This window comes from Haliotis rufescens, unplaced genomic scaffold, assembly GCF_023055435.1.
Source record: "Haliotis rufescens isolate VD_foot unplaced genomic scaffold, xgHalRufe1.0.p SCAF_20, whole genome shotgun sequence".
Classification (NCBI taxonomy): domain Eukaryota; kingdom Metazoa; phylum Mollusca; class Gastropoda; order Lepetellida; family Haliotidae; genus Haliotis; species Haliotis rufescens.
In genome coordinates, this window is record NW_025963891.1 from 15722232 (window position 1) to 15744651 (window position 22420).

The 22420-nt window shown below is 38.6% G+C and overlaps 1 protein-coding gene across 1 annotated transcript in view; it reads left to right on the plus strand.

The window, feature by feature from the left end:
- The window catches only part of LOC124132410 (proto-oncogene tyrosine-protein kinase receptor Ret-like), a 107903-nt gene that overhangs the window by 46752 nt on the left and 38731 nt on the right, over positions 1-22420 (plus strand). The window contains exons 3-8 of the mRNA XM_046496324.2: positions 3062-3340; positions 9404-9654; positions 14649-14787; positions 17837-17949; positions 21236-21316; positions 21959-22223. Coding sequence (XP_046352280.2) covers positions 3062-3340; positions 9404-9654; positions 14649-14787; positions 17837-17949; positions 21236-21316; positions 21959-22223 — 1128 coding nt within the window. The remainder of the gene's footprint in view (positions 1-3061; positions 3341-9403; positions 9655-14648; positions 14788-17836; positions 17950-21235; positions 21317-21958; positions 22224-22420) is intronic.

Here is a 22420-nt window from a genome sequence, read left to right on the forward strand (position 1 = left end):
ATCTACATATCAAACCCAGTCTTATATCTCATGCCTACTTTAACCTGGGTGACAATGATCAAGTTGACGCATCAGTGACAAAAATGAGGTCCGATGCAATTCCCTATTTTGAATTGAAGCATATGTCCCCGTGGTGTTTCAGGTTAACAATTGACTTGCCTTTGCGTGTGTTGGTGATGGTTGCCACCGGTTTAGAAAATACCTGGTATCATCGCTATGTGGATATATACACTCATGCCCATGATGTAGTCGGAATCTGACAATGGGCTCTGGGTTTAAAAGAGATGTCATTTTCAACACAATGGGAATATTGACAATAAAAATCCTTAAAAAACACGGGTTTTGCTTCCACACTCTTTAGTCGCCAAGGACCTTCAGTCATTGCAAAATCGCTACTGGTCTGACAGTAAAGACCTCTACCAAATACCCATCACCATATATGCCATTATTATAAGCTTTCTCTTTGAAAGCGATATGTAATATATTGGAATACATCAATCATCACTGGCATATCTTTACTGAACCTAAAAGCAGATTAAAGTGACTAATGGTGTCTTACACCGCAGTTGCTGGGGTTATATCACAGCGGTGGTACAATTGAATCGGGATCAGATATCTGACAGAATCCATCGAGCTTGCCCACCCGATCCTCGGGGTGTTATATCCGGTGATACATCATGCCCGTAGAAAGATACTGACAGCACCGTTTTAAAGTGTGTTTAACGGGGGCGATCACGGAGCGGAATTATGCCGTTGAGTCCATACCTGGAAATCTGAGACAAGCAGAGTGATCGATTTGACATTGATTGCCTAATGGAGTTCCTTCAAGTTACATGTCCCCATATTGTTGTAAAATCATAAATCAATATCGGAACAGATGTATAAAATATCTTCGATCTATTTCCATTCGGGAAAAGTCGTCTCAACGTCTATTTGTGGTAAATGTCCAAATCAGCCTCCTCTGCATGAACAATTTCAAACATAGGTGTACTTTTTTAATTTATCAGCGTATTTTCCAACACTTAAACACAGCATCAGTACAGTTGTATTCCGAAGGCCTTTAAACAGCGCTTGATATACCAGTTGAACTAATCTTGACACACGGTTAATTCTCACACTGTCAGTTGTTTTAAATGATTCCAATTTTTGTCGTATCGTATGAAATGAGTTACTTTGGCATGTTCTGTCCTCAATTAAGATCGTTAAAGTGTAATGACTTGATTTTAGGCATGTCAGTGACCAATCCTTTTTTCAAAATCATTTCAAGTTGTAACATAACAAAGTAATGAAAGTACATGTACATTTTCCGCTTATTACCTATGTGATTAGTATATAAAGAACTATATATAGGTTGTGGAACAGATGTGAAAGATCTGTTGAATGGTGGAGTATTAGTTCAGGCAGTTCTTGAAGATTTGAGCAGATACCAGTACCGTGATACCTGCTTCAGGTACTACTACTACTACTACTACTACTACTACTACTACTACTACTACTACTACACGTACTTAGGGATGCAGGTTAGGGACAAACTCCAGAATGCCCATATCAAGGACAAACTTCGGGCAGAGTACAAATGTAAACTCTAGAAAATCTGGAGTTCAGAGCCGAACGCTCGCAATAAAGTAAAAGCCACAAATACTTGTGCTGTACCCGTCCTTTCGTATTCTTTTGGTGCTGTTAATTGGACGAAACAAGAAATTCAGGGTATTGACACACTCACACGAAGAATCATGTCAGACAATAGATCCCACCACCCTCGCTCTTCCCTCAATCGCTATTTTTTATTAACAATAATGGAAGGGCGTGGTTTGATTAACATGGAGGATCTTCATGATGGAATTGCATTGTGCACTTTTCCACACATTTATTTGTCTGATGATCCTCTTGTGAGGCATGCCAAGACTCATGGTGAAAACAAGGCATTCCACAGTTTTCTTAAACAAGCCAAGTATGTGGGACATAATCTCAATGTCAGTGTTGATTTTGTTGATTGTTCTGTACTGCTGGACTCAGTTTTTCAAGGAGAGGCTATCTGAACGACCACTGATCGAATTTATATGCAGTGTGTTGAGAAGATCAGTAACCCTGCAGAGTCCTTCGCTTGGATGAAGTGAAACAGAAAGCTTTTTGTTTGCTGCTCAGGACCAGTCACTTCCCACTCGTAACCGTCAATTTGTGATTTTGCATCAAAATGTAAATATGAAATGTAGAATATGCAATGAATTTAATTAGACTGCCATTGTCAGTGTATGCCCAGTTTAGGCACAAACACAGTTTCTTAAGCGACACGATGGAGTGGGTCGATCCTTTTATTACCGTCTTCGCCTGTAGTTATGACACAGAGGTCCATCCATGATACGACCCAGAATATGTAGATTGCGTCATGGAAAATGATAAATATAAAATATTTGGAATAAGTCCGTATACAGCCTCAGACCTACCCAGGCCAACAAATCTGATCTTGATAAATCCAGTGAAACTGTATATATAATTGACTTCTCTGTACCTCTTGACATTAAAGTGATTTGCAAAATTCAGAAAAAACATGGCAAAAATGCGGACCTCGCTTACGAAATATTGCGCTTTCATCCAAAGAACCAAGTTGTCCTACTCCCCATTGTTCTCGGTGCCTTAGGTTTGGTACCTTCCAATATGTTGAATACCATTGGGAGAGGACCCGGGTTGGCTGCCAGGACACTGACACTCTTGGTAATGCAGATAGCTGCAGTCTTGGGGAGTCTTCACATTCTTCGAAAAGTTCTGGGTGGGTTTGACTAGGCAACGCTTCCTGGAGGAAGTTCCATTCGCTGACTGGGCTGCGTGTAGAGGTGGCAAGGGCAAACCCTCTTTGTTGCATTTATTTATTTTAATCTGTATATTGATACAAAGATGAAAACATAATACTTGATGTACATGTGTTTGTAAAACAACGCAAGCTCGTGCCATCTATGATCTTGTTCTATTACAAAAAATGTTTGGGACGTAAAGAATTCATAAATACCTTTTTCATAAGATGAACATTGTAATGATGATAATTATGATTTTCTCTTCCATTTAGAACACACGATGGACCTCAGTGTAAACGCATCCTGCACAGACAGTCTTGGCCAGCTGGAAGTTGCCTTTGTCCCTGTAAAAGTCCACGTGCCCATTGATTCCAGGGGTGGTTCAACCCACGTTGGTTCTGACTCAAACCAAAGGTTTGAGAAGCTGTGTTGGGAAGAGAGAGATCCGACGTTTATGGTTCAGGAAGACGCGACCCCTGTGACGTTCGGAGCCCTGAGGTATCCCCCAGACATAGGCGAGGACATCTCTATGATCTACAGCCTAGATGACGGTAGGTAGAAATGTTTCCATGAATTGGATTATGACCGCATGACACGTTGTTAGACGTTAATATATTGCCGTTTTCGTTATGACAGTTTCCAAAGAACACCGACACCGCAGAGATGCTGTTGTGATATATAACGTCATACGCAGACTCGATTATCCATTTGGCGTTAAATGCAAAATAACGGTGAATTTATATGAATGGATCACTGAAAATCTGTGATGACACCAGGTGTTGCGAAAAGGGTGAACATTCTGCCCTACCGGTAACACCCGCCACTTTACAATTTGCATAAAAAGGTTTGTGTTTTGTTGCACACCACACACCATCACTTCAGCCATGAGACGGCGGCATCTAAACAAACCATACAATCAAGTGATGGACCAGAAATCCAGTCCACAGATAGAGCATTCACTGATGTTGTTGAAACTAATAACGGTATGTTATTTTTGAATTACATCTGCTGTGTACAAGTGCAGGGATTCTATGACTACATTTTCACCACGCCCATGCATCATGGGTCATGCGCGACTGTGCAGAAATACAACAAAAAGTAACTTCTTTTTTGCTGTTACTGATGAACAGGGAAAGAAAATCTTTGTCCTTTATACCACATGCACGTACTGCGAAACCGCATTATCGGTGGTTCGAGAAGGGAGCTAACTCCGCTTGCCTAATCTAAAGTTCGAACTTTAAATGATCAATCAATCTAAAGTTCGAGGTGGGCCCACATTAAAAAATAAACGCACTTGTAGAGTTTTTTTGAGGCCATAAAGGCTTGTATCATGACCAAGTTCGATTCAAGTATAGACATAATTTTCAGGTTTATATCGCAACCGACATTTATGATTAGATTGATGTATTATACTGGAAAACGTGCATTGAATGGTATTGTCTCTCAAATTCAATTTGAAGTACGTTTCTGCTGTTGTAATTATTTTTGCAAAACTTTGTTTTGGAACGAGAGTGATCAGCTGATGACGTAATTGAAACTTCATAGACTTTGTGTACCCATCGTGGAGGTAACGTTACACTTAGTAATGTATAAGGCTTCACACATTGGACCCATGTCGGGAATCGAACCCTGGCCTTCGGCGTGACGAGCGAACGCTTTAACCACCAGGCTACCCGACCGTCCCAAATAATTTATAAAGACATTTCCCATCAATATAACAAAATGAGAACAATATACATTCCTACATATCCATACAAAATAATTACAAATGTGAGCTCACTAAATGACTTAGTCAACCCAATGAAGCCTAGCGATCTACAAATGTGGGTCCACCTATCACTATATTTATGACGGAAGAAGTGGACCCACATCTTAGAAATTGTTTTAAGTAAGCCAGCCTAATGAAGCTTGGCGATTTATAAATGTGGTGACTCCTGTTGCAATCATTATGACGGCAAATGTGGACCCACATTTAGAAATTGATTATCAGAACTCTTTAAGCAACCTTATGAAGTTAGGCTTTATACAAATGGCCCACTTGTTTCGATCACCATATATGGCGGGAACAATGTGGACCCACATTTAAGAAAATGGTTATCAGTTAATTGAACTTCTCGATTTATAAATGTGGTCCTTCCTGTTGCAATATGCCTGCCAACATCTAAAAATTGATTTTCAGCACCCTGCCAACCTAATAAAGCTTTTCTGTAGTCATATACAATTGTGGGCCCACTTGCTTTGATAACCATATATGACGGGGGAAAGTGGGTATAAAGTATATCTTCAAAGAAGTCCATGGCGACTAAACATTACATTCAGCAACAAATTGTAGACAAAGTCATTGTTGCACGATCAGCGCTGTCGGTTCCCTTTCAATGATCTGCAGTGCCGCGGCTTCTATGGTGGGGGATGGGGATGTTGGGTTTAAATTTATCATGTTGTGGCACAGTGTTGTCTGTTCATATGGAAGGACGGCGTGTCACCAAGAAACGACATCAAAGTGTGTTTCTCACCAAGATTATCAACACCCTTTGAAAGAACCATATATACAAAACTAAAGGTCATACCGCTATCGCTTACTGGCTAGTTTATTGCAACCCCAGCCGTGTACGATTTGATGCGAATCAATACCACGTGTATGGTCAATCCATCAGGATCACCGGGTGTCATTAAGAGTTCATCAAAGAAACAATTTACTGAAAGTAAATGATACCACGAACACTACGAAAAGTTTGTCCAAAGCCGTAACACACGGACTTATACTGCAAACGGGTTTGGAGGCAAATGGATTCAATCACATGTATAATAAATCATTTCAAAGTTCTTAGGTCCAAAATGACTCTGGTACAAATATTTTATTTCTCTGTGGCATATAGGCAGCATGTTGTTATGCACACCATAATGAGACGGAATGTGAAACAATTAACATATTGTGCCTTGAGTGAGTGAGTGAGTTGGGTTTAACGCCGCTTTTAACAGTAATCCAGTTATATCGCGGCGTGTCAGCTTAATGTAGGAGGAAAGCCCGAAGTGATGCAGGTCTCAGACGTTTACAACGGGTATGGTGCTGACAAACCTGGAAACATAATCGACCCGAACCAGGATTCGAACCCACAATCATAGGTTTCTGGTGTGCCTAAGGGACGCAACTCTGCACAGGGAATCGCGGCGCCTTAGACGACTGGGCCACCCGTGCCCCCTATAGTGCCTTGAACAAAATTCATTCCCTTCAAGTGATGGACTGGAATGTTTCGAAACAACATTGGAGCTTCAAACACACTTTCATTATTATGTTATTACATGCTATAGTTTTCTTACCTCTATATGTACCTCTGTGTGGCAGACAATTAAAGAAACCGTGAACTTTAATGGACATATTTCATGTAGCGAAACTATTGTTATCATTCATTGTGTAATATGATTTCATGACGTGACGTTAAATTTAAATATAAAACGTCCACGTCAAAGAATAATCAGTCTCGGTTAACTGCAACAACAAATTCTATCGGGCGTAAAAGGTAAAATAGTAGTGAAATTTATATGAATGAATCACTGAAATCAATGATGAGACACCAGGTGTTCGCTAACAGTTTATTATTCCTAGTTTCAGGTTAGTGATGCTGTGCCCTAATAAAACTGTGAATTTCCCCATTATAATCAAGATTAGAAGTGAGACCCTATATAGTATTCAGTGGGTGACACTTGCATAACGATTTGTATCAATACCAATGGCCACATTTCTATTCTTCACCAGAGTACAATGTTTTAAGCACACTTGTGGTGTCCTTTGTGCCGTTACTGTGACGGTGACAGTAATATTTTGTAAATGTTACACAAATACCGCGTGTGACCTAAACCCCCCAAATGCACGACACAAACGCCTACGGGAACTGTCAACTTGAACTAATGCATTTACAGTTTACGGCAATACCGCTCGAGAAAGAAGTGTGAAGAAAAGAGACCTGTTGAAATAGAATGAGAAGGTGTATTACTTAGATTTATCTTGTGCACCCGAGGCAATGCCACACAAATGATATTTTCTTGGCACGATCGCCAACAGAATCATGAAATTATTCATCCTCCCTGTAGGAGATTGACAGTCTGAGTCTGATGAATGGTTCAATTACATTACAGGGACTCGATATTCACACCGCATGAGCAAGTTACTGGCAATTCAACTGTAACACTTATTGCTCCAAACCCTCTGTCACAATATAATATCAAATTATAGCCCTGTGGAATTCTTGCCAGAGAGACCAAAGGTTTTATCTAAACACATACAAGAATGTATCCAGAAGTTGGTAAACACTGGGACTTGGGTGATTGCCTTTCTTCTGTTGCCAAATCCTCAAGACATATTGACTCCTGAACCTCCAGGTCTCACAATCAGACCTTTATTAAATGACTCCTGGCCCCTGAGGTAAATGCGTTCTTTAATTCCTCTCTCAGGAACTGTGAAGTCAGCTTAACTATCAGACTTATTTGTCGTATTCATTGGCGAAAGGTGTAAATTACTCTTGGACTGAGAAAGGTATGTGTGAGGTTGCAAATCGATGCTATTGTAAAGGTGTTCTAGGTTCATCAGTCATTAATTGGGTCTCAGGATTTATTCCTGTCAGTCCCGAGGAAGTAAAACGTTCACCCTTCTAAACACAATTGGGCCGCTGTTGCCCATGGGAGCATTTACATTGAGTTATATTAAAAATCGTCACTCATGAAAGTTACTCGCATCTGTCGAGATTACTGTGATTATTTATTGACTGGAATCTGTCACAAGTGAGATTTCCAGGTCCATCTTCATTCGTCTGGAGAATTAAGATGTCGATCATCAATAACCTTTTTGAGACACCTTTGAGTTATTTGTTAACAATTCCCATGTATTGCTGTGTGAGTACATGTATTTTGCAGTCCATACATCACCAACTGATACATTGTATTCATGGCCTGTACCTATGGTTCATTTGCAGTTGCAGTGAAGCATTTACTGAATTTCATAATTTACGATAGAAGCAATATATTTTGTCATTTGTCGTATACTACATACACCCAATCTTTGTTGAATACTGAAGCACATAACCCCAGCCAGTGTTATATGGCAGTGCATTTTGTTGTTGAATAATGATTGTAACTGTGTTACAATGTTTCTGGTGAGATTCGGTAGACGCTTGTTGCATTGTGTTTGGGCAGTGATCAGTCGGCAGGAAATTATTATATTTAGATGTCAGTGTGATGTGTAAACGTCCTGTCCGGCTTACCGGGACGGTGATTGTATGTTTTTGAAATATGTGGAACTTTCCAGTTTTTTTGTTAGGTTGTTTATAAGGGGACAATAGCGTGTATACATATCTCTCATACATTTCGGCTCTCACACATGTCATCATGTACCAGCTTTCATGTGAGGATCATCCCTGAATCCATGCCTCGCACATCTCGGAAGCTTGACCACTGTATATTATATATAATAAATATTATCATCACTGTCTTTTGTTATCAACACTGTATTTTTGTATTCGATATCACCACTGCCATCATATTTTGTATTTGATACTGCCATTGAATATTGTACTACAACTGCCATCATTTTTTGTATTGTTTACTGCCATTGTAATTGGTGTGCAGTAATTTGTATTGATTTGTCAACTTAGCGGATTTTGTAATACATTTGATTATATACGATTTGTTTGTTGTTTGTTGGTTTCAGACTGAGATCTTTTACGTACAGATTTCTGGATTAACATTTAGTCTCAATTTGGGAATCGACACGTAACACTAGCATATCATGATATCGGACTCCTAGCAGAAATGGACAATAAAGTGTTTGACCTGAATGAATGGAGTCACATGAATATGAATGAATGTTCGTGCAACATTATCATAAATGCAAACGCATTGCTGCACCTGGTGTCATCGCTAGTTTTCAGTGGTCCAATCGCGTGGTTATCACCGTTGTGTCGCCTTTTGCGCCCGTCGGAGTCTGTTTTGTCGGATGGTGGAGGCTGGTTGTTTTCTGGCTTTGGCATTCTATATTTATCTGTTACGTGTTAACAATGTTGAAAACCTTAAATGTTACAATCATTACAAGTACATATTGAAAGGTGTAATGATTATCCAGAGATATGTCATCTATTATACCGATGATGTCACTTGGAAGTGTGATGATATCACCATCTGAACAGCCACAGTCCTCTTTGTGCATGCGGTCTGTAAATAATCGCGCCTGGACCAGACAATCCAGTGATATTATAATATGATCTATCATAGTAATTGCATGTATTATAACATAATTATGGAAATAAAATAAACATACTTTATGTTTTCTGTGCCATGATGTAAACGAAATATTATACTGATGTAAGGGTTACTCCAAATACAATGAACATCTCAATGAAGCTTCATTAGCTTCATCGACATTGGCCAGTGTACCTAAAGTATGTACTATTTCTCGTACTATATATATGCAATATACATTCGTACTATATATACAATATACATTCATCTCGTTAAATACATCTATCTATCTATATCGAGATGAATGTATGTTGGCTTCAATTCAGTTTCACGTGTAATTCTGTAATTCGTACAAAATGTCTGTATGTCTTCTGTTACTCTTGCAGCAGCATCAGGTACACAATACTTCACCATGAACAGCGTTACTTCTGAAATGAACCTGACACAGCCTCTTGATCGTGAGCAGAACGACGCAGTCAGCATGAACGTGACATGTACAGTGAAATCTGGTTCACAAGAAATTGGTAAAACAAGCACCACTGTTACTGTCAATGTGATTGGCGTTAATGACAACCCACTAATATTTTCTGAAGACAGCTCGCAGCTTCGAGAAATAAACATCACAGAAGATACCCAGGTATGCATCTATTTTAGAACGTAAACATACACCCACGGGACAACCGCATATGTGTCGATATATCCGTATTTCGAGACCAAAGAAGTGTTATATACACAGTAAACTACGGTTATGACGAACTCAAATGGGGCAACTAATTATAGTTCGTTATAACCGCGGTTCGTTATAAACATATGTACAGGATATACGCAGCAAATGCCCGGAAAAAAAAAACAGTACGTTAACATATGTCAGTTGTCAGTTTGTTATAAGCGTGTTCGTTATAAATGTAGTTTACTTGAATAGTTTTAATATTGGGATAATGGCGGTTAAATAAATGAACGTTTTCTGTAGATACGTCTAAGTATTCTTTGCACTGTGTGTGATAAAAGCTCATGATCATGGCGAGACTATATCTTGACTAAGGTGTGTTTTAATCATGTACAGTGGAAAATACTGACATTTCCATTTTTTTCTCAACCAATAAAAGAATTTTCCATTTCCAGGTACAATTTCGAATCAAACAATGAAATTCAGACAAATGCTCCTTAATCATTCAAGTCACAATTTCAAAATAAAAAAAAAATGCAAATTGACTAATATTGCCAATGTCATACAACTCCGTGACAAAATCCATCACAAATAATGCGTTGCGTGTTATGTCTTCAACAAAACACAAGGTTATTAACCCCATGATTGTTTTTGCAACATCACTTAATCAAAGGTAAAACATTTTTGCTCAGGCACAACTTCTTTCCCTCGAAACATTTTTTCAAATGATATAGAATCTGAGATTTTTTTATGTCTATAAAACCTCTGATTTAAAAAAAAGTGAAAACATCAGAAGAAAATGCTCACATTTATGACAGGGAAAATAGATATATGGCGTTTGCTTTTTTAACGTTTTTTTGGCTCAAAATAAACACGTTTTGCTCATCTAAAACTTTAATAAAAGGTATGTTTGCTGAGATACAGTTATGATACTATGCTGCCCACATAGTCTCAAGACATATACGAGATTCGCCACGTTCATTTTAATCACGGCGTTTTGTTTGGTGAAATCGGGGTTTTGGTGAAATATTCAACATGCATTGTATAATCTGTTAGTTTGGCCATGTATGGCATAATAGACGACCCGGTTGCTATGTCATATGATCTTGGCACTTCTTCGTATTTAGCCACATATTAATGTAAGATGTAAGACTAGTTGGAAGAAATGCCGCATCATAGCATTATCGACATTATCTAACAATGGTCAATGGGACTCAAAAGGGTCAAGTTACGAAAAGATCGCCATATGGCCGTGTAAAGCGATCTGGACTAGTTCTTGAAGAGTTCTCGAAGACATTAGCCACTCAGATGCTTTGGTTTTGATTTGTGTGTTTAGGGAACCAATTACCGGTGCGGTGGCTAGCCTTTGTTTAAACCGCTGTAGACTTTTGCAGTGATGAAGTGTTCTCCAGGCTAATCAATCCCAAGCATACTTGTAATATGCCGGTTGTTTCTATATACGACAGACGGTGATATTTGTCCTCGTCTGTCCACGTGATGACCTACCGTTCACGTGTGGGTAACATTTTCTGACGGGTTCTTATCCTTGGAAGATCTGATGGTAAGATAACAGCCCAGCAGACACAAATCCAGGAAGTCTAGATACCCAGCTTCATTTGATCAAAGCTGCCGCCAACGCAATTTAGTAACGTTAATCTTATTTTGGTCTTAAGGATTTGCACATGTCTGAACACAGACCGTGAAGAACATGACTTGGTACCCGTCAAACACTGCCGTTAGATAGCCTATTATTTGTGATGGTTTCGTTGAACTTTAATAACATGAATCACTGAGAAAGGTATAGCAATACATATTACAAATCCCAAACTGAATTATTCTCTTTCAGTACTCTATTTCATTATTATCTGCGTATATCATTTCCCAATAAATCATTACTAGAGGGGGATCGGTGATGATACTTTGTATTACAATCAATAATGTTTCCGTGAATAATTTGAAGCAACTTTAAAGATATTGACAATTCGTCCTAAAATACGGTCACGTCAATAGCGTAATTGCAGATCTAAAATATCAGCGTCAATTAATGAAAATGTATGTATTTTTGTGATCATATTACTCATGTATGCCGATGTCAACATATGTTTGGGGGCGCGGTTGACCTGAAGATGTACGATTCCCAGTGCAATTCCCGTAGTTCACCAGGATCCAGAACTATACCCGTAGGTTTCAACAAAGTGGTAAACGTCAACGACCTGCATAACTTTTAGCTTTCCTACCACGTCACCACGTCAAGCTGACACGCAGCAACCGAGTAACGCGAACCAGCTTGGGATAACTTAAAGACAGTTCACTGGGGCAGTTGTCATCCGAAAATGAATGAAATTGAGAATGACAGTTAAATAGAATAATTATTCCTTGCCGTAACCTGACTCGATGAGATAAACGTGATATCCAATAAGCCTTCTATTAATTAAAGCACTAGTAGATCAAACCGGAAGTAGCCACCGTGTCACACAGCTGGAAGCCATATAGCAATTTAAGGCTCACACAAACACTGCTGAAAACCCTAGCAACGATGTACGCTGCTCGCGTGTAAGGCTTGAGCATTAAGGTTATTTGACTGAATAACGAATGCACAATGAGTCTACTTACTGTTACCGAATTACACCGCCATAAGGAAGGGGAATTATGAGTGGCATACAGCGGAGAAACAAGCAAGATGAAAGCCTGGTTTAAGGCTGAATGGCTATTATTATGATAAGTCCACATTTATAATTATTCACTGCAATTATTGTTGTAGACAAACAATGCCATGAGGGCGCTTTGAAGGCATGAAATTATCAAAGTGATGTTATGTTAGATCTTGTATTTTTCTGTCGTTTTTGACGATATTATTACCTTAATCACTGCAGTGACTTTACTGAACAAGTTATGTTTCAAGCAATATATATGTTATAGACTACGAAACCTCGTTGTTCCGGACTTGAAGCCTCCCTGAAGACCTCTTATGCCAACAGCGATATAGAGTCAGAATTAAAGGGACGTTACTTCCTGGCCGGGATTGGTTGATTCGGTCGATTCGCTTTAAGTGGTATAGGTCGGATTAACTTGGTTCACTCTACACAAGACATGATACTGACTGGATTAACGAGGATCCCTTTTTGCACAAATCAGTGTACTGTTTTGGATTAACGAAGTTTCACTAAACACAATTCATGTCACTGCCCGGTTTAACTAGGTATATTGTACACAATTCAAAGTACTGTCTGCATTAACAAGGTTTCATTGTACACAATCATGGCGATGCTCGCTTTTACAAGATTCACTGTGCACAATTCATGGTACTGTCCGAAATAACTAGGTTCACTGAAAACAACTAATGGCACTGCCCGGATTAACTACTGTACTGTACACAATTCATGGCACTGCCCGGATAAACTAGATTCACTATACACAGTTCATGGTACTGTCTAGATTAACGAAGTTTCACTGAACACATTTCATTGTACTGCCCGGATTAACTAAGTACAATGTACACAAATTCGCGGTATTGTCTGGATTAATGAGGTTTCACCGGACAGTACCATCAATTGTGTACGATGAAACCTCGATAATCCGCACAGTACCACAAATAGTGTACAGTGTACACAATTAATTGTATTATCTGGATTGACGAGGTTTCACTGGACACAATTGATGTTACTGCTCTGTTTAACCCAGATTCACTGTACACAATGTGTGATACAGTTTGAATTAGCGAGGTTTTACTGTACATAATTCATGGTACTGCCCAGTTTAACTAGATTCACTGTATACAATTCAGTGTAGTGTCTAAATTAACTAGGTTCACTGTACACAATGCATTGTACTCTCTGTATTAACTAGATTCCCTGTACACTAGTTGTGGTACTGTGTGGATTATCGAGGTTTCATTGTACACAATTGATGGTACTGCCCGGATTAACTAGATTCACTGTGCACAATTCGTGATACTGTCTGGATTAACGAGGTTTCACTGGACACAATTCATAGTACCGTCCGGTTTAACTAGATTCACTGTACACTATTTGTGGTACTGTGTGGATTATCGTGGTTTCATCGTACACAATTGATGGTACTACCCGGATTTCCTAGATTCACTGTGCACAATTCGTAGTAGTGTCTGGATTAACGAGGTTTCACTGGCCACAATTCATAGTAGATTCACTAGATTCACTGTACATACTCCGTGGTACTGTCAGTGGTACTGAATTAACGAGGTGTTACTGTACACAGTTCAGGGTACTGCTTTGTTTAATTAGATTCACTGAACACAGTTCGTGGTACTAGTTGGATTAACGAGGTTTCACTGTACACAGTTCAGGGTACTGCTTTGTTTAATTAGATTCACTGAACACAGTTCGTGGTACTAGTTGGATTAACGAGGTTTCACTGTACACAGTTCAGGGTACTGCTTTGTTTAATTAGATTCACTAAACGCAATTCGTTGTGCTGTCTGGATTAACGAGGTTTCACTATATACATTAATTGTACAGCCCGGTTTAACTAGATTCTGTGTACACAATTCGTGGTACTGTCGAGGTTTTAGTATACACAATTCCAGATGTGTTTCTTTTTGTCTGATGTGTTTATATTATTTAGTTTAATTGCAGCTATTTGATATTGTACTTTCACTATTTCGCAAACACCTATAGATACACCTGTAAAGAAATACTGGTCACTGCGGCGTTAAACCCAAACTCTTCCCTAAAAGAAAACCTCTACAGCGCTCTTCGTCAAATCTTGTACATGTTTCAATAAACACAAACGGCACATATAATAAGGCTAATAATATCAAAATGTCACATTTCATCGAGTGCAACACACAACTCTTCTTCTTCTAACAGAACTTCTTCATAATGGAATTGTGAATTTCTAGAATACGTTATTAGTAATATACAGAAACGCTTATGTTCCGACTGTATGACATGCGAAGTTCATTAAATGCGGTGTTTCGTTTTCAGCGTGTCAGGGAGATGCTGCAAGATGTTGACAGAGGACAACCTGGACAGTATGACGTCACAGTTGTTAACGACACACAGAGGCTCGTGAACACAACCAATCTGGTTCAAAATTCAGTTCAAGGGAATTATCTACTACTAAGTAATATTCCTCTTTCTTCCGGAGAAACATTCTTCTGTTATACAAAGCAGCATTCCTCTGTAATGCTATGTAGTATTCCCCTGAGCTACAAAGTAACATTCCTCTGTGGTATAAAGTAACATTCCTCTGTGGTATAAAGTAACATTCCTCTGTGGTATAAAGTAACATTCCTCTATGGTACAAAGTAACATTCCTCTGTGGTATAAAGTAACATTCCTCTGTGGTATAAAGTAACATTCCTCTGTGGTACAAAGTAACATTCCTCTGTGGTATAAAGTAACATTCCTCTGTGGTATAAAGTAACATTCCCCTGAGCTACAAAGTAACATTCCTCTGTGGTATAAAGTAACATTCCTCTGTGGTACAAAGTAACATTCCTCTGTGGTATAAAGTAACATTCCTCTGTGGTACAAAGTAACATTCCTCTGTGGTATAAAGTAACATTCCTCTGTGGTATAAAGTAACATTCCTCTGTGGTATAAAGTAACATTCCTCTGTGGTATAAAGTAACATTCCTCTATGGTACAAAGTAACATTCCTCTGTGGTATAAAGTAACATTCCTCTGTGGTATAAAGTAACATTCCTCTGTGGTACAAAGTAACATTCCTCTGTGATATAAAATAACATTCCTCTGTGGTATAAAGTAACATTCCTCTATGGTACAAAGTAACATTCCTCTGTGGTACAAAGGAACATTCCTCTGTAGTGCTATGCTGCATTCCTCTGTGGTACAAAGTAACATTCCTCTGTAGTGCTCTGTAGCATTCCCCTGAGGTACAAAGTAACATTCATCTGTGGTGCTATGTAGCATTCCTCTATGGTACAAACTAACACTCCTTTGTGGTACAAAATAACATTCCTCTGTGGTACAAAGTAACATACATCTGTGGTACAAAGTAACATTCCTCTATGGTACAAAGTAACACTCCTTTGTGGTACAAAATAACATTCCTCTATGGTACAAAGTAACATACATCTGTGGTACAAAGTAACATTCCTCTGTGGTATAAAGTAACATTCCATATGGTACAAAGTAACATTCCTATGTGGTACAAAGTAACATTCCTCTGTAGTGCTATGTAGCATTCCTCTGTGGTACAAAGTAACATTCCTCTGTGGTACAAAGTAACATTCCTCTGTGGTACAAAGTAACATTCCTCTGTAGTGCTATGTAGCATTCCCCTGAGCTACAAAGTAACATTCCTCTGTGGTATAAAGTAACATTCCTCTGTGGTGCAAAGAAAAATTCCTCTGTGGTACAAAGTAACATTCCTCTGTAGTGCTATGTAGCATTCCTCTGTGGTACAAAGTAACATTCCTCTGTAGTGCTATGTAGCATTCCCCTGAGCTACAAAGTAACATTCCTCTGTGGTATAAAGTAACATTCCTCTGTGGTGCAAAGAAAAATTCCTCTGTGGTACAAAGTAACATTCCTCTGTAGTGCTATGTAGCATTCCTCTGTGGTACAAAGTAACATTCCTCTGTAGTGCTATGCTGCATTCCTCTGTGGTACAAAGTAACATTCCTCTGTAGTGCTCTGTAGCATTCCCCTGAGGTACAAAGTAACATTCCTCTGTAGTGCTCTGTAGCATTCCTCTGTGGTACAAAGTAACATTCCTCTGTAGTGCTATGTAGCATTCCCCTGAGCTACAAAGTAACATTCCTCTGTGGTATAAAGTAACATTCCTCTGTGGTGCAAAGAAAAATTCCTCTGTGGTACAAAGTAACATTCCTCTGTAGTGCTATGTAGCATTCCTCTGTGGTACAAAGTATCATTCCTCTGTAGTGCTATGCTGCATTCCTCTGTGGTACAAAGTAACATTCCTCTGTAGTGCTCTGTAGCATTCCCATGAGGTACAAAGTAACATTCATCTGTGGTGCTATGTAGCATTCCTCTATGGTACAAACTAACACTCCTTTGTGGTACAAAATAACATTCCTCTGTGGTACAAAGTAACATACATCTGTGGTACAAAGTAACATTCCTCTATGGTACAAAGTAACACTCCTTTGTGGTACAAAATAACATTCCTCTATGGTACAAAGTAACATACATCTGTGGTACAAAGTAACATTCCGCTGTAGTGCTATGTAGCATTCCTCTGAGGTACAAAGTAACATACATCTGTGGTACAAAGTAACATTCCTCTGTAGTACAAAGTAACATACATCTGTGGTAAAAAGTAACATTCCTCTGTGGTGCTAAGTAACATACATCTGTGGTACAAAGTAACATTCCGCTGTAGTACTATGTAGCATTACTCTGAGGTACAAAGTAACATACATCTGTGGTTCAAAGTAACATTCCGCTGTAGTACTATGTAGCATTACTCTGAGGTACAAAGTAACATACATCTGTGGTACAAAGTAACATTCCGCTGTAGTGCTATGTAGCATAACTCTGAGGTAAAAAGTAACATACATCTGTGGTACAAAGTAACATTCCGCTGTAGTGCTATGTAGCATTACTCTGAGGTACAAAGTAACATACATCTGTGGTACAAAGTAACATACATCTGTGGTACAAAGTAACATACATCTGTGGTATAAAGTAGCATTCCTCTGTGGTGCTAAGTAACATACATCTGTGGTACAAAGTAACATACATCTGTGGTACAAAGTAACATACATCTGTGGTATAAAGTAGCATTCCTCTGTGGTGCTAAGTAACATACATCTGTGGTATAAAGTAACATTCCTCTATGGTACCAAGTAATATTCCTCTTAGGTGCTAAGTTACATACCTCTGTGATACTAAGAAACATTCCTCTAAGGTACAAAGTAAGATTTCTCGGAGGTATAAAGTAAGATTTCTCTGTAGAATTAACATTCCTCTGTGGTACTAAAAACATTTCTTTGTAGTATAAAGTACTATTCAACGAATTTATTATGATAAAATACTGATCAGACGAATGACCGAATATTATGCTGTTATTTTCAATAACATAACATTTGCTCCACTTTGTATGAAGCACAGTTACTTTTTCCCGTTAATATATAAATACCACAATCACCACAACAGCTGAAAAGGTGTGTTTATGTTTTAAGGTGTGGCAGCTAATGTAAGAGAGGACATGGAGTCGCCCTACTCTGTGGATATCCATATACGAGACAAGGGATTCCAACCACAGTTGAGTACAGCAGCAAACAGCAGTGATACGGTAAGGCGGTAGCATGTAACGATAGGATGTAACCTCGATAGTACGGACTGTTTTCATCTGAACAACTCCCTCATTTCTGATATAGATATGAAGAATCGCATTGTGCACTTTTGTCTCGATCTGTTTTACCAGTAAATGTATTCAATCTGCTTTATAAGGTTGAATGGTCCTTTATTACGCAACCTTGTGAATCCAGACGTCGGACTGGGGCACCTTTAAAAGAAAATATAAGATTCGACCTTCTACATGTAATTAAAGGGAATTTAATTTTTATTCACTCTTGTTGTCCTATCAAATGAACCTTTCCACTACTCCTCCTACGACATACCTGTGTGCTAATAGAGTAGATCGATCCCGAACTCCAGTCGTAATTGTTTAATGTGTAGAGATAATGTCACAATGAATTATCTAAAATGACATGTCGGTCAACACCATTATCAAAAGAAATTGAAAATATGCAAAATACGAGGGATGCATGAAAGGTTCTGAGCCTGCTGATTATTATTTCAACATTATACCCTCTAAGGTCTACGCACTTCTCTAAATGCTGCTGGAGTGCCTGGTTTAGAAGGCTTCCTTCTGCTGGTGTAAAAAGTCATTCACAGCAGTTATTATGTCATCATCCTTTGCATAATGCTTGCCAGACAGTTCTTTCTTCAAATTTGGGAAAATGTGGAAATCTGACGGTGCCACATTTGGTGAATACGGGAGATATTCAGTGTGTTCAAAGCCACAGACATGCATTACAGCCATGGTACAGGTGCATCATCCTGGTAGAATAACAGACATTTATTGAGGTCACCACGACGTTTAGCGTTACACTATATCATAAAAAGAATAGCAAATATTGGCCATTAATAGTCCGACCTTTCGGGAGGTAGTCCTCCAGTAGTATTCTTTTGGAATCCCAGGGAACCGAAGCCCTCACCTCGCCAGCTGTATGGACAGACTTTGCCTTCTTCGGGGGAGGAGACGTAAGATGTTTCCACTGCTTTAAAGGTGAACCCAAGTCTCATCCCTTGCGCCACCTCAGCTGGGTCTGCTTCAAAACGACGTACATTCTCACGAGAGATGATGAACCTGGATCCTTTCTGGTCAGGAGTTGGAAAACTTGGAACCCAGCGTGCTGAAACTTTTGTCAGGCCCAGTTAATTCCTATAAATGTCGCAACTCTCTTATGAGAGATGCCTATTGTACAGCGTTTTATCAAATCAAGAATGTTAAGGATTAACTATATATCCTTCGTAGCTCAGAACATTTCAGGCACCCCTCGTAGTTTTGGTAAGTTGTTTGAGTGATGTTCATATCATAGAGGTAAATACACTGATTGCAATCAATCAATCAATCAATCCATCCATCCATCCATCCATCCATCCATCCATCCATCCATCCATCAATCAATCAATCAATCAAGAGGACATATGCCTGTAGTACATATGAAAGAGGTGTCACACACACTTTTAACTATTATTTACAATTTTGGTTCTAACAGTGCGTGGTATATACATGGTATATACATGGACAAGTTTTGCATTACTAATGTATCTAGACTGTTTAACAATGGTCAGAATTTCACAATATTTGAATAATTAAAGTAGTAAACAAGAATATATTTATTTCTCACAGTGTAGACAATGGACATACAAGTAAAAGGTGATATGCATCTTGGCAATTACACATTTTACAAAGTCGTTCTGACCTTGGAGTTTTTTTTATCTCGATGCATAAATCGTGAACATCGTAAACTTGCCAAGGAATTACGATATTTCTTTATATTTCTATACATCAGATACTGTTCAGTGTATATATGAGTTTTCAACATCCTAACTATGAAAAAAAGCTTTGTTCGATAATGTCAACGAAATTGACGATTGCTGATAAATATATGTTAGCTTCGGTAGAAAAGAACTGATAAATACATTTTCAGATTGTACAGATTGTTCACACCAAACATGTACAAAACCACCATTAAATAAGGTTTTTTTTCACATCGGTTACCCAGTTTTTCTTTCCGTTCGTATCATATAACATCACCGTAAATAGAGGAAATCTACCACATTCTCCATAAACCATTGCGCTGGATGTGTTATTTTTTACACCAAGAAATCTTTCACATGCAATCAAGTGAACCTTTTGAAATCATTAAATTGTTTTACTTCCCATATTTCAGAACCGTAAAGTAAAATTGGGCTAATTTTAACATAAAAAAACTTAAAGAACTTGTAACTTATATCACAAAGGACTGGGATATTATTGAATATACCACATACAATCTTTTTGGACTGGACTGATGCATCTCTTGCAAGTGCAGACCAATTTAGATTGTTACTGAAATACACACCTAGACATCCATAGTGTGTAGCTACATTTAAAGTTTCACCTTGTCATTTTTGGCAACTTTACAACTATTTTTGAATACAATAATTTTAGTTTTGTCTCTATTAACAGTGAGTAATTTTCTAAGACGTCAATTTGCTTTTGCATTGTCACAAGCAGTGCTTGAGAAAATGACAATATCATCTGCAAATAATAAAAGAGAGTTGAACAATATCTGGTGAAAATTGAATACCGCTTGTGCAACGGTTATGGATTTCTGATACTAATTCATTTATGAAAAATGAAAATGAAAACGTATTCAATATACATCCTTGTCTCATGCCAAATTTGCATTCAAACATATCAGACATTAATCCTTGTCTCTTACACACGTTTTAACATTTTCATATATACTACAAAAACATGTCAATCATCCAAAAGCCCACGTGCAGTAAATAATCTCCATAATTTACACCTGTATATAGAATCAACTGTTTTAGAGAAGTCAACAAATAATGCTTTAAACTTCCCCATTCCTTGCTGATAAAGCGCTGCATCAGAGATTGCAGTATAAAGACATTATCAACTGTGGAATATCCTTCCCTTAATTCAGCCTGCGATTTAGAAATTATTTTATCCATGGTATTGGCCCAAGATACAAGTCTCTTATTAATAATAAAAGTAAATATCTAATGAAGACACACAAGACAGACAGAAATAAAAAAGAATGTGTCCGAAGCCTAGATACTGATTTTACTGCTCATCAACAGAACCCATCAAGCGAGAAAAGCGACAGTATTAATATATTTATTAACTATCTGTTTGGAAACGTCTCAGACATGAAATATAAGTTAATATAATGACATTGTTAACTATGTGGTAGGGATAAACAAGACGGGTCAATGGAAGTCATAACAACATGCAATTGGTGATAATATGTCAGTAAGAATACAAAGTTCACTGTCAACAGGCAATAGTCAGACTGCACTATAGAAGACACGCGCCTTATGTGAAGATGGAGCTGAATAGGAATGCAGCCAAATATTACAGGGTAAGCTAACTCTTTATTATTTGCTCACCTGGCCAAACGTTCGGGTCTATATCATAACACGTCTTTCCGTCGTCCGAAATGTCATCTCTGAAACCGCTGGACCGAGCATTCATGTTCCCAGCATTGAAACAACTCTTCATTGGTTATGTCGTTACTCAGTTGAATTAGGTTTAAGAGTTACAAAGAACTTATACACATTTCCAATTGTTGCACGAAATGTGCAAAATCTTGATGTCTATGTTGCCCCCGCAAAGGATTGTCATCTTAAAACAAGGGTATAAGGTTTCATACCTTCCAACTCTCCACTTCTGGCGCCAGACGCCAAATCTCGTATATCATTATTGTGAATTCTTAATACAAAATGTACTTCCGCACTCATCACTATTTAGGCCATGTCACGTCAGTTTGCAAACTTATCGAGTCTGGACGAGACAAACAAATGGTTGGTTCAATGAACAATATCTCACACCTTTAACGAACCAGAGCCGCTGACCACTTGTATTCGTCTCGTACGACAAGCATAGGTTGATTGTGCCACGTAATTCCAACGGGATTATATTCACATGAATATGTATCAACGGAGCACATCCCCAGTTCCCATGATGATTTGATTGTGATATTAATTTTCTACATTGACTACAGCTCGGCACTCTATCAACTCGCCCGGAGTTGGGAAATGCCAAAATCAACCACTACAGCATCAGTAACGCAATCAACTCCCCCGTTCCCGTAGCAGTGACGCCAGGCAAGGGGATTGTCTACGTTGTGGATGACCGTTTGTTGCAAAAGTTCCAGCACCGCGTCTTCACCGTTGACGTCAACGCCAGGACAGAGGGTGGTGATCTGTTGGTGAAAACCATCCAGGTGTCCATCAAGGGCGACGTCGGCAGAGAACTTGGAACATGTGGTAATTAACATTGACATCATGACTTTAATCATTTTAAAACTATTTAATACCAATTTCTTAAAGTGTGTATAAGCGAAATATGTTATCAGTAAAATACTAAATGACAAAAAAATAATACGTCAAAAGTAATGGAAATGATACAGTTGCCATGGACACCAGGTACAGGTTGAGCAGGACATGATTACCCTGTTCACGAA